The following is a 14,002-nucleotide window of genomic DNA, read 5'->3' as shown; positions in this document are numbered from 1 at the left end:
GAAAGTATGAACTTGGAAGTTGTGATTGTTTACAAATATTTATAACTATTTTTAATTTCACAAAACAATGAGGAATAAATGAGTGCTTAATGTGGCAGTGTGTGAATATGCATGTGCTTGTGTGAAGCCTCGGTTTTCAATTACTTCAAGAAGTTGAAGAAGTTCTCAAGAAGTAGCTGTAGCTTAAAACAAGGAAAATTAGAGCTAAAGAAAGACTTACATAACATAACAACTACAAGATTAAAAAATACTTCAAATATTCATTTGACATAAAAACAGACTTAAATGAGGGGTCAGGGTGAGGAGAATGGGGAAGAGGATATGTCCCCTAATGAACAAGGAGGGTGGCCCATACATTATCCCTGCAATGTTCAGGCTAGATGAAAACATTTTGCCCCCATAATAAATTTCACTTCATATAAAAAAATGTGTAACAAACTTCACATGGGTCCCATACAGTATGTACCATTGGCAAGCGATAGTACTGATTAACTTAAATATAATTTGTAGAAGCAGCATTTGAGCATTTTAAAAAAATGGGTGAAAGTGATCACTATTTAACCTTTCATATAACCCACATCCCCCCCCCCCCTTTTGTACCATTGGTCAATCATAGTGCTCACCAACTTTCATGATCATACAATACAATCAGTTTTTCTTATTTTTGAAAATATATATAATGTTCAAGTGAATCTGTTCAAGTATGGTGGTATAGTAACATGGCAGATGGACGGACGGATAGATGGCTAGATTAGTAGAGCTGTATACTAGTTATATCTGCTCTTGTGTTGCTGGACAGCCTCCTCTTTGTCTGGATGGACATAAGAGCTTGCCAGTGGTGGTGGGGCAGAAGCTTCCTCAAGGTCTCCTATAGTGCTTCTTCCAGCCTTACACAACTGAAGTAGAGTTGATGTCAGTTTCTCTACATAACCTGCAACCCCAATAAAAAAGAATATTTATTCAAGGGGAAAAAGTAACACTGTGACTTAATGGAAAAATTTGCCTTTACATAACTTATGAAAGTTGCATTTCACTGCAAGAGGCTGTAGTTGCAGGAAAAAATATTTACCATAAGTTGCATCGGTAAGGACCTTGGAAACAGTGGCTTGGCCTTTCTTAAACTTTGGGAACCTCATGGCAAACCTTTCTTTTCCCTCATTTGTGGTGGCTTGTGATCTGCTTGAATTTTCATTAAAATGGAGAGCAGCAAGCTGTAGTCTGAAATCAAAATTAAAGACTAACATGTGAATCATAAGAATTGAGTATGATTAAATGGCAGGTGTCTAAACACCCCTGCTCATTGTTTTGCTGAAGTATTTCCCTGGGTATAAATATTATTACTTGTGGAGAATACACTGATAATTGTCAACCCCTTATCTTCACTTTCAAACATTTCTGCTGGTTTCACAGTAAATGTAAGACTGGGAGTAGCATTGCTTTTACCAGAGATCATGTTTATAAAGTGGACTTAGGAAAGTGATAGGTATGAACCATTTTGAAAATTAAATATTGATGATGTTACTAATAAAAGACATCCATCTGTTTCCAAATATTTTAAAATTCTTAATGGGTGTTAAGGCTATGCAGCTGGTAAGTGCAATGTCTACATGAGTTAAACCTTGATGCCTAGAATTGATAAAAGTGGTACAATGTTTACCTGCTGATCATTCCATGGTAGCTGTAGTGGGTATTCTTCGGGGCAAAGTGTATAACTACACTGTGAAAGCTTTCAACGTTTGAAGTTTGATATGCAGATGACAACTGCATAACGTCTTTCTGCAAACACTTAGCAGTTATCACCTGTACCATTTTCTCACAAACTTCGGTGCCTGTTCAAAAAAAAGGGATAGATTTTTAGTGTTGTCGTGGACACCATTTTGCATTTATTGTATATGTATAACCTTCCAATTTCTCAACGTAAGATTATCAAGAAGAGAGATGGACATCCACCCATGTTATAATAGTTACACCTACACCTAGAACCACTTACTAGGTTGCAGCCACTTCTTCTTTCTTCCTGGTACATTTAATTCTCCATGCACACATCTTGGGAAAAGATCACTATCATGCTGGTGCACATCTTGGATGTGATTGGCAACAGACAGCCACTTGGCCAACATCACATCACCATCACCGTCAGGTGTAGATGCTGCAACCCAGTAGAGGTGGTTGCTTACACTCTTTGCCCAGGCACCAGCTGCTGCACAGGTTTTCTTTTTCGCCAGCTTGTCAATTTTCTTACAAGTACCTGCAAAATATAAAGCAGAGTGTAATAAATTGTCCATTGCAGAAAAATCACTTTGAGGCCAAATTTTACGTAATGAAACAAAACATAGCATTGGTAGTAATCTCATCATGGATGATTACCACAATTTGTTTTATAAGTGATGGTGTAGCAATAGGAACTTGGGCAAACTTACAAAAATTCATTGTGTATGTTGGTCACTAAACCAAGACAGAGAGTTGTTGCTGTATTAGCTTAATTGAATTTTGGCAACACCCGTAATATACCCATTTAAAAAGTGGAATAAATAGACACCTTTTGCTATGTGCCAAACATCATAGCGATGGTCAATCTCACTTTGGTCTTCCCTCATATATTTTGAAATGGAACGGTGCCTGTCTGTCACAAGAGAGTTGACCTGGAGATTTTGCCCTGCAAAGAACTGCAACCCCCGCTTCAGGCCTTCCAGTTCCATAGCATTACTGCTGGAAACTTCATTGCTCTGTAAAAGGGAAAAAATTGCAAGGAATATGAAAGATTTGTTTCTGATTGCCTCATTTCATCAAATGTGAGCAAAAGACATAGTTGTTTAAGGTACATTTGTAGAATCAATGTAAGTTTATATCTTAAATATCAGTACCTGTACTAATTCTTGGTGAAGAACCATGTTCCAGTCAAGGTCAACGAAAGTGTAGGACCCATATTTTGCAGAGTGACCTGGGCTGTCACTCCTTCCATCTCCACCAAGGTTCACTGCCATACCGATCTCCTTCAGCCCCTCAATCATCTCCTCCTGCGACTCCCGCCAAACTCTGCTGATTGTTGGATGCAGCCAGTTCCTCTGATGCCTGTGAAATGTCCGTTTTGTAATGGCAGGACAATACATATTTGTAAAGACCCGCAGGGTCTTTGAAGGATTTGATCCTGCAAACAGAATCCCTGCACTCATCATCAGGTTGCCATGGGGAATGTTTCCTACTAACGTCTGGCTGTCCCAGAAGGTGATGTTGGCACACTCTTTACACCTCTGCCTGACCCTTATCATGGACCCTATAATGTTCCACACCACTGCCTCCACAGTTCCACTGCATGCAGAACATAACTTGAAGAGCAGCAGGAGACAACTCTCCATCACCAAAAATACACGTTCTTTGGTCTCCTCAACATTTGGTTTTCTGCAGATAAAAAAGTTTTGAAAAGTTTTTTTTTTCAGACTTTCTGGCAAACCATGCACTCATCAGTACATTGGAAGTGTATGCAAAGAACAGTGTCAGGGCTATCTATGTTTGGGATTTGGCATGTCCAAAAATTTCAGCTCCCACTCACTGAATTTGCAAAGACCACATTCAAATCACTTATAAACAATTTTATTTGATCATTCAGACAGAATTTATATTTTTGAGGATTTTTTAGAACAGCCTTTTTTCATCATGAAGGTGTGAAAAATGTCAATCAACAAAACAGGCAAAGTCCTTCAGAAAAAAAAAAACAGACCCTAATACTGTTCATCTATGATTTGCCAAAAGAAATGTAATTGGAGGGGAATAAATCTAGTAACAGGAAAACCATTTGCACTTTGAGAATTGCACACACCACTGTTTCATGAAAACCTTTCATATTACTTTCTTACATTAGAGCAGGCAGGTTTTGTGTGCTTGACCGAACGCATGTAAGGCTGAATTCTAAAAACCAGCAAGATCTGTTGATAATTATTACCTAACAAAACAACCCATTCATCTGCTCACACTTTTTTTTGGGTCTTTGTCTTCAATTTTCATTTTTTCACACTTTGAGAGAGAGGATTGACTACATTGTATTTAATGTAGTGAATTGAGTTAACATATATGTCATAAACTGACATGCAAATGTGAGAAAGAAGGATAATAGTTCTTACACTGGAGATGATCCAGGTCCATGATCACCACTGGGATCAGATGAATGAGAAGAAGGCTCATAAATTGGGCTTGATGGCTGGTTTGGCTCACTGGATTCTTCACTAAGTTCTGATGGTGGCTTTGTAGGGCTAACTGATAATGGAGTGGTTGGCTTGGGGGTAGCTGGCTTAGGAGTAGCTGGCTTTGGAAACTCCTCAGATGTGTGTCTGAACTCTAGTGGTGGCAGTGGGACAAAAGCACACTGAACGTATGCCTCAACATACTCTGAACGGTCTGTCTGGGTATCTGTTCAAAAAATTGAAGGTTGAGATTTATGTACATTGCAAAATGTTTCTTACCTAACTAGACAATAATTTGCACTTACAGGGTTTGACAAACACATGGCTGCATTGGTTTTTCTTCTGTTTAACAGTTTTAGCAATGTAGTTTAGAAATCCTCAATGTCAATGTCTAATTAATGACATGAATACAACCTTGGGTCTATTTCAAATGTCTTAACTGTCAAGCAACATGAAGTCATGTACACACCATATATGAAGTCAATCTCACATTAATTCGCTAAAACCTGCAAATCATTACCATACAGCATATTCACAACAAAACCAATAGGGCCCACCATTGTGTCAAGTAGTATTTCAACCAACCCAAAGTTCTATAGATTCTGTGTGAATGAACCAAATTCAGGCATAAATTTCTCGGGCCCCACCCCTCATATTTAATCAGCAAAATGAAATCTGGCACTGAAAATCTTCAATTCAAACCAACCCACTGTTCTTGACATTTACTTACATCAACACACATGTTATCTTGAGTAAATAGTACTTGAGCAAAGGAACCAAAAACTATACAGACAACAATCATCAATAGGGCATGGGCAGAGGTGATATATTACCTTTAGACAAAAATGCAGTCTCCACGGCCAACTCATCTCTGACCTCAACGTTGACAGTATCCCTTGGTGCCACAACAATACTACTTTCACCCTAGAGATGCAAATGATAGATAAATCACTGATGAAACATTGCTCATGACTCCATTCAGTTCTTAGATATTCTGTAGTTTGTGTCTATGAACACTTACATATTATGCACACAATAAAACAATATATATATATATATATATATATATTGTATGAAACAATAAAACAATATATATATATATATATATATATATACATATATATATATATTGTATGAAATGCTATATATTCAGTGAAAATATCTGACAAAAGTGTTTTCACTAAGTAGCAAACAATACATGACTGATGAAAGTTGCATTGTTTCTGTATGCAGATTAACTCTCTCCTCTACTACACTCAACTATTCTATTATCAAGGTGACATGTTAATTTGACCCATAGATCAAAACCATTCATGACAGACTTAGCTTCCAATTCTTGCCACAACAACTAAGATGCAAGATTTATCATTAATTAGAGATTTTTCAAATTCAACACACCTATTGGAAGCAACATTTACAATACTTTTTAACTGTCATTTATGTAAGTATGACTGCAACAGAAATTTATATTGTTAAAAGAATAATTAGAAAAAAACTCACCTCTGATGATGCAATATCCATCATCAATGGTGTTGATTCCAGATGAGAGGCTTTCTTTCTTTTTATTAATTCGCGCACTGTTGGGAGTGGTTGTGCTCGAACAGACGATGGTTTTTCTGATAAACTGCTACCCCCTGCAGCTTCAAGGGTCTTCATGGTAAAGAAAAAGAACATTATTTATTAAAATCCAATGAAGCAAGACGCAACGTACCAACATCTTAGTGATTTTCCACACATAGCAAAAGACACTCAACTCTTTCCCTACTCAATAACCCTCTTGAACTAAAATTCCCATTGCCTCATGCGAGCAACATTGTTCTGTTAAATGAAGAAAAGAAAAGAAATCTATATATGGCAATTGACACGTACAGATCATGTCTCTTTGAGTCAGGCTATTGCCAATATTTTGCCTTTAATAGCATATAAGCAACTTGCAAGTAGATACAAAAATTATTACAACAAGCAAACTGAACACAAAAATCGCTTTGAAAAATATTTGTGCCTCTGTTGTCATTTTATTCTGTTTTCTGACTGAAATCAACCCCTTTATGTGTTTGACTTCTGGTATAGAAATGAGCCCAAAAAACTGATGCTGGCCTTAAACTGACAGCCTATGAATTCAATTGAAGGCTATCAATCGAAAATCAATCATATTTCAGCCTTCAAAGCCTTTTTCAATACAGGGTACTAGCAGAATACTGTACATGTCATGGCATGTAAGTAAACTTTTGTTCTGTTGTAAGCTTTTGCATCTTGCTTATATTGTTGCAAATTTAGCAGATTTATTCCTTGCAATTTACATTATCTATCGACATGACGACAAGCAGGCCTACAGCTCAGGTTTTGGGTAGAGTGGATACTTCACAACCTATGACCTACCCTCTATTGCCATTATATATAATCAGTTTACCACTACAAATTTACCTTGTGACAAATACATGTACGAACCAGCTGGAAATTGCTGACATCTCACAGATTTTGCTAAATTTTATAGGCTGTGGCTATTCTTACGACTAGTCGTCATAATTATTTATAAATTATTCTTATGACATCGGCGAATTCAAAGTAAATAAAGCAACTGCGCATGTAGTAGGGGTAACCCTAACTCTAACCCTCAATCCAACCCTAACCGGAAATTATTGTTACACCTGGTCATGAAAATAGTACTCCTAGTCTTAAAAGTAGCCACGTTATAGCAACTGTGCATGCGCAAAAGGGAATTATTGTCCCAACGAGTCATAAGAATAGCCACTTTGAATTTTATATACTGTTGGAGCCCAGCAATAGGCCTTAATCATTTTCTTAGCTACAGAAACAGATTGAAATGCTAATAGGTGGCTGCTGGAGTGCACTCTCTGTCAATACTCATTATTGGAAAATCCTAAATGTGTAAAATGAGCTCTATGAACCCACCGTGCTATCCTTTGGTCTCAATAAATAATGAGTTACTCACAGCACTGCACGAAACTGTTATGTTAGGTTAGTGTAACTAGGGAAGAACAGTAGGCCCTATTCTCACACTTTTAAAACAATCCATTGTAGGCCTAGGCCATATGCCAAATACCTTCCACCTCACAATGTAGGCTCAGCAACATCACTTCATTTCTACATAAATGATCAAGTTGAGGCTAACGCTTTCATATCCTACACCCAACATTAGGATAGGACATGTACATAGTAAAAATATGATCATGAGAAGATACCTTGCTCAGTGATAGCTTGGACTAGGCCTATGTTACTAAATCATCATAAATGGGGTAATGATTTGAAAGGTGGAAAACCAGCAAAGAGTTTAGTCTAGGCCTAGTCTGAATGCACTCACCCTAGCATGTTCTCTTTTCCTGAAAGCTCCACCGATCTTTCGTTTCTTCACGACCGTTTCGGCCACGAAAGAGACCGGCCCTGGGGTGGACATGGCACTGCCGCTTGGCTTGCTAGTATTACTGCCAGAACTGCTAACATCTGGCCTATCCATCGGGCTGCTTCCTTCCTGTTGCCTTGGCCTAGCCTTGCTTCCAAACAAAGTTGGCACAGCATCGTCCTTCAGCCTTCGAAGTTTATGTGGCGAAAGTCCAAATTCTGAAAACCTACTCCCCACAAATTCTTTGAAACACGTCTCATCGAAGTGTGCACTGCACAAAAACGAATAAGCAGTGGGCTGAAGCCAGTCTTTGCGGGTGTTTCTCACGGCATTTACCCAAAGTTTCCGAACGGGTTCTCTTTTGGGGAATCCATGAAGACTCACGCCGTCTTTACTGGAGTTGCTGCATCCGCCAGCGATACAAAATTTTCCCATCGTCGGTAACAGCGGTTTAAAATGAAATCACTTTAGCTTTCAGAAACTTATTGAGTAGGGTTAATAGCCTACAAACTGATGAAATTATAGACAGGCAACTGTAGTAAAACTGAGTATGCTTAGGCCTATGTACAATATTATAATACGTCTCGTACACAAGAATACGTTTGCGTGTCTACTGTTGTTTTGTTGTTCCTGACCACTGATCTCCTGACGCGTCGCTAGGATATCGTGACTCCATCTCTGTACGTCATCTCATTTGCATATTTGTCGCAAATTCAGCCGTTTTGAGAGTTGTGAACGGGACTTAATTAAGCTAATTAGAAAGCAGTAAGAGATGTTTTTCGTCCGAAATGATTCATAAACTTATATTATCATCCAAAGAATCACTAGTATGAATTTGAGAGGGATCTATACCGTGTCACATGTCCTTTAAGAGGTACCGTATAGCATAAATACGCGGTCATGTGAGCAATGACGTTTATCGAAGTGAACAATTTGATTGGTCGTTTCCGCTATTAATTTCCCAACCTCAATCAAAACTGGGGAGTCCATACCTGTGACGCAGGGCGCACTTAAATTGGAGACATAAATATACATATATCTCTCTCAATTGAGTTATATATAGAAATATAGTGATCGCTGTGCGTCCTTAAAATAACAGGCCCTAAATTGTGTTATTAAAAGTACAATCGTAAATAGCAACGCACTTTGAAATATAGTTAGAATATATGCTATAGACATCACACTGACAGATACTGATAGGTAACAGGTTAAAGGCCCGATGGCACATTCACCATTTTTCAAACAACACTGAATAACTGAAAATGTGCGCTTATAATATTGTCAAAGTTTTCCTTGTTTACTATATAAATATACACACACACACACACACACATATATATATATATATATATATATATATATATATATATATATATATATACCATTAGGTCCCTCAAAGTATGAGCTGCACATTGGACCCCGAAGTTCTCCCTCCCAGTGCGATGAAAATATAGCATTGGATTCCGAAGCCAATTTCGAAAGTAAAAAAAAAATGTAATTTCTAACGCAAAATGCAGCTTTAGACTCACACAAACAGAGCCGCATATTAACACAGATGTTAGACAGTGCCCCTAAAAACCTGTTACACGGCAGTGCCATGTATTCATGGGCGTTTCAACAAGGCGTTTGCTCTCTACTCTCTTTCTTTCAAATAGTATTTTGCATTTGGTCGGCAATTTTAACAAACCTAGCGAGTATTAATCGAACCAAATTTTACAAGAAGATTATAAAAGGAAGGGTATATGGAAATGGGGTTCTTCTAGCCACCCCCTCAGCTAGGGGATGTGTGAAATGTTGTAGTCTGGGGCATATTAGGTTATAAGTTAGGTCTATGAAAAGGTCTATACACAAGGTTGTGTTAGTATATAAGCCTATAAGCAATTTTAAATTTTCGGGGGGGGGGGTACAAAAAAGGGGGTTACACACCTACTTTGGATCGCGCCCTGCAACTAGATTTTTCTGCGAAGCAGAGGTTAATCAGCAAAAAATAAATGCATTCGATTCGACCATTTTTTTTTTTTTTTAATGTACGTATAAACTGTTCAAATCAGTAGATGAGAAATGTTAAGAGTAACTTGAAACCTTTCATAATTTTCCACGTTATAACATTCGTTTGGTTGAGAAAAAACATGTTTAGTCTATATCATAGTCTACAATGTTAGTGGATTTTACTACTTTAGTAAGAAATAAATAAATAAATTGAATCAAAATCTGTCAAAAAGCTGTTTTCTATTTGTTTTGTGACGAGAGAACATACCAGGTACAACGAGCTCTATGATAAATATGCCACAATAACTACAGTAAAAAAAATGCATATATACCGAGGTTTCCTCAACCCCGACCCCGATACAGCTCTTCGACAGACTAGATTTTATACATTTTACAATGGGGCCTGCGGGTATTTATTTTGGTTACAAATGTGATATTGCGCCCTCTATTACATATAGCCTTCCCTGTGCGAATTTATGAAGACAGTTCTTGTGTTTTCTATATTTTGGTTTAACTTGACCGCCCTGGCTGTTTCGGTTTCTCGCAAATATCATTTGGTATAATTTTTGTCAAGAAATTAGTTAACATTATAGCTTTATAATGATACTTGCAACGCACAATTCATTCTAATTGTTTTTACACCAAATTGGTACTAATGTAAACACCGTCGATTTGGGGGGGGGGGTGGGGGCATTTAAAGGAGGATTCTCACAAATAAAAGTAAAGAAATGATGTGGACCGTTTCTAGAGTGGAGCCTCATTTCGTAATGTTTTTAGTCGTCAGTTTCCAGACAGTTTACGAAACTCAACGAGTATTGTTCACGCCCAACCTTGTTGAAGATCACAGGTTAGGGTTAGGGTTAGGGTTAGGGTTAGGGTTAGGGTTAGGGTTAGGGTTAGGGTTAGGTTAGGGTTAGGGTTAGGGTTAGGGTTAGGGTTAGGGTTAGGGTTAGGGTTAGGGTTAGGGTTAGGGTTAGGGTTAGGGTTAGGGTTAGGGTTAGGGTTAGGGTTAGGGTTAGGGTTAGGGTTAGGGTTAGGGTTAGGGTTAGGGTTAGGGTTAGGGTTAGGGTTAGGGTTAGGGTTAGGGTTAGGGTTAGGGTTAGGGTTAGGGTTAGGGTTAAGGTTAGGGTTAGGTTAGAGTTAGGTTAGGATTAGGGTTAGGGTTAGGGTTAGGGTTAGGGTTAGGGTTAGGGTTAGGGTTAGGGTTAGGGTTAGGGTTAGGGTTAGGGTTAGGGTTAGGGTTAGGGTTAGGGTTAGGGTTAGGGTTAGGGTTAGGGTTAGGGTTAGGGTTAGGGTTAGGGTTAGGGTTAGGGTTAGGGTTAGGGTTAGGGTTAGGGTTAGGGTTAGGGTTAGGGTTAGGGTTAGGGTTAGGGTTAGGGTTAGGGTTAGGGTTAGGGTTAGGGTTAGGGTTAGGGTTAGGGTTAGGGTTAGGGTTAGGGTTAGGGTTAGGGTTAGGGTTAGGGTTAGGGTTAGGGTTAGGGTTAGGGTTAGGGTTAGGGTTAGGGTTAGGGTTAGGGTTAGGGTTAGGGTTAGGGTTAGGGTTAGGGTTAGGGTTAGGGTTAGGGTTAGGGTTAGGGTTAGGGTTAGGGTTAGGGTTAGGGTTAGGGTTAGGGTTAGGGTTAGGGTTAGGGTTAGGGTTAGGGTTAGGGTTAGGGTTAGGGTTAGGGTTAGGGTTAGGGTTAGGGTTAGGGTTAGGGTTAGGGTTAGGGTTAGGGTTAGGGTTAGGGTTAGGGTTAGGGTTAGGGTTAGGGTTAGGGTTAGGGTTAGGGTTAGGGTTAGGGTTAGGGTTAGGGTTAGGGTTAGGGTTAGGGTTAGGGTTAGGGTTAGGGTTAGGGTTAGGGTTAGGGTTAGGGTTAGGGTTAGGGTTAGGGTTAGGGTTAGGGTTAGGGTTAGGGTTAGGGTTAGGGTTAGGGTTAGGGTTAGGGTTAGGGTTAGGGTTAGGGTTAGGGTTAGGGTTAGGGTTAGGGTTAGGGTTAGGGTTAGGGTTAGGAATGCACTACTACAGCGTACAATGTATATGGACATTGTATATTTGATACAGTAATGTAGAGCCGTAAAGCAGTGCAACGTTTCAATCCTAAACAACTCCCTGATTTCAACAGAGTGTAACTTTTCGACGGATGTAACTAAAGCTTCATAATATTAGCAGATTTTAAGCTAAGCAAAGAAACACTAGGCTGTTTCACAGTAATCCGCAAAATCTGTACAACTTTCACTTCCCATCCCTCTCCTCCCGACCCCCTCCCCCATCCCCACCGAACCCAACAAAAACCAACTTTCAGTCTCCCATTGATAGTCACGCCGCTAATTATTTTTTAAATATATAGTAACCAAGCAATGTTATACTGTTAAGAGGTACCGTATAGCATAAATACGCGGTCATGTGAGCAATGACGTTTATCGAAGTGAACAATTTGATTGGTCGTTTCCGCTATTAATTTCCCAACCTCAATCAAAACTGGGGAGTCCATACCTGTGACGCAGGGCGCACTTAAATTGGAGACATAAATATACATATATCTCTCTCAATTGAGTTATATATAGAAATATAGTGATCGCTGTGCGTCCTTAAAATAACAGGCCCTAAATTGTGTTATTAAAAGTACAATCGTAAATAGCAACGCACTTTGAAATATAGTTAGAATATATGCTATAGACATCACACTGACAGATACTGATAGGTAACAGGTTAAAGGCCCGATGGCACATTCACCATTTTTCAAACAACACTGAATAACTGAAAATGTGCGCTTATAATATTGTCAAAGTTTTCCTTGTTTACTATATAAATATACACACACACACACACACATATATATATATATATATATATATATATATATATATATATATATATATATATATACCATTAGGTCCCTCAAAGTATGAGCTGCACATTGGACCCCGAAGTTCTCCCTCCCAGTGCGATGAAAATATAGCATTGGATTCCGAAGCCAATTTCGAAAGTAAAAAAAAAATGTAATTTCTAACGCAAAATGCAGCTTTAGACTCACACAAACAGAGCCGCATATTAACACAGATGTTAGACAGTGCCCCTAAAAACCTGTTACACGGCAGTGCCATGTATTCATGGGCGTTTCAACAAGGCGTTTGCTCTCTACTCTCTTTCTTTCAAATAGTATTTTGCATTTGGTCGGCAATTTTAACAAACCTAGCGAGTATTAATCGAACCAAATTTTACAAGAAGATTATAAAAGGAAGGGTATATGGAAATGGGGTTCTTCTAGCCACCCCCTCAGCTAGGGGATGTGTGAAATGTTGTAGTCTGGGGCATATTAGGTTATAAGTTAGGTCTATGAAAAGGTCTATACACAAGGTTGTGTTAGTATATAAGCCTATAAGCAATTTTAAATTTTCGGGGGGGGGGGGTACAAAAAAGGGGGTTACACACCTACTTTGGATCGCGCCCTGCAACTAGATTTTTCTGCGAAGCAGAGGTTAATCAGCAAAAAATAAATGCATTCGATTCGACCATTTTTTTTTTTTTTAATGTACGTATAAACTGTTCAAATCAGTAGATGAGAAATGTTAAGAGTAACTTGAAACCTTTCATAATTTTCCACGTTATAACATTCGTTTGGTTGAGAAAAAACATGTTTAGTCTATATCATAGTCTACAATGTTAGTGGATTTTACTACTTTAGTAAGAAATAAATAAATAAATTGAATCAAAATCTGTCAAAAAGCTGTTTTCTATTTGTTTTGTGACGAGAGAACATACATACCAGGTACAACGAGCTCTATGATAAATATGCCACAATAACTACAGTAAAAAAAATGCATATATACCGAGGTTTCCTCAACCCCGACCCCGATACAGCTCTTCGACAGACTAGATTTTATACATTTTACAATGGGGCCTGCGGGTATTTATTTTGGTTACAAATGTGATATTGCGCCCTCTATTACATATAGCCTTCCCTGTGCGAATTTATGAAGACAGTTCTTGTGTTTTCTATATTTTGGTTTAACTTGACCGCCCTGGCTGTTTCGGTTTCTCGCAAATATCATTTGGTATAATTTTTGTCAAGAAATTAGTTAACATTATAGCTTTATAATGATACTTGCAACGCACAATTCATTCTAATTGTTTTTACACCAAATTGGTACTAATGTAAACACCGTCGATTTGGGGGGGGGGTGGGGGCATTTAAAGGAGGATTCTCACAAATAAAAGTAAAGAAATGATGTGGACCGTTTCTAGAGTGGAGCCTCATTTCGTAATGTTTTTAGTCGTCAGTTTCCAGACAGTTTACGAAACTCAACGAGTATTGTTCACGCCCAACCTTGTTGAAGATCACAGTTAATGCACCCTCCAAATCTCTTCACCAAATTTAAAGTTAATTATGGAGTAATTATTGATAGTCTTTTATTCTAAGAAGATGCTTTCCATTAGCAGGAATCGCAAGAACTATCGTAATTCGACAATTCCTCATTTTTTTTTTTTTATCAT

At 38.4% G+C, this 14,002-nt stretch overlaps 1 protein-coding gene across 1 annotated transcript; it reads right to left on the bottom strand.

The window, feature by feature from the left end:
- Positions 1-25: 25 nt before the first annotated feature.
- LOC139973739 (uncharacterized) lies at positions 26-8,406 on the bottom strand. The gene is made up of 10 exons (XM_071980588.1): positions 7,501-8,406; positions 5,679-5,828; positions 5,012-5,102; positions 4,119-4,404; positions 2,865-3,399; positions 2,540-2,726; positions 1,991-2,248; positions 1,658-1,829; positions 1,070-1,218; positions 26-931 (listed from the first exon to the last, which is right to left on the bottom strand). Exons 1-10 carry the CDS (start codon positions 7,972-7,974, stop codon positions 768-770), a joined length of 2,466 nt encoding a protein of 821 aa, XP_071836689.1. The 5' UTR covers positions 7,975-8,406; the 3' UTR covers positions 26-767.
- Between the last annotated feature and the right edge of the window lie 5,596 nt (positions 8,407-14,002).

This window comes from Apostichopus japonicus, chromosome 9, assembly GCF_037975245.1.
Source record: "Apostichopus japonicus isolate 1M-3 chromosome 9, ASM3797524v1, whole genome shotgun sequence".
Classification (NCBI taxonomy): domain Eukaryota; kingdom Metazoa; phylum Echinodermata; class Holothuroidea; order Aspidochirotida; family Stichopodidae; genus Apostichopus; species Apostichopus japonicus.
Note: the sequence above shows the minus strand (reverse complement) of the source record. Positions and strands in the feature narration are given on the sequence as shown.

What these genes read in the sequence shown, in the direction of transcription:
- LOC139973739 (XM_071980588.1), bottom strand. Translation starts at nt 7,974, where the DNA reads ATGGGAAAATTTTGTATCGCTGGCGGATGCAGCAACTCCAGTAAAGAC. An exon ending in TACCATGGAATGATCAGCAG is followed by an intron (nt 1,219 to 1,657) that starts GTAAACATTGTA and finishes TTTTGATTTCAG; the next exon opens with ACTACAGCTTGCTGCTCTCC. An exon ending in CCTTACCGATGCAACTTATG is followed by an intron (nt 932 to 1,069) that starts GTAAATATTTTT and finishes TTGGGGTTGCAG; the next exon opens with GTTATGTAGAGAAACTGACA.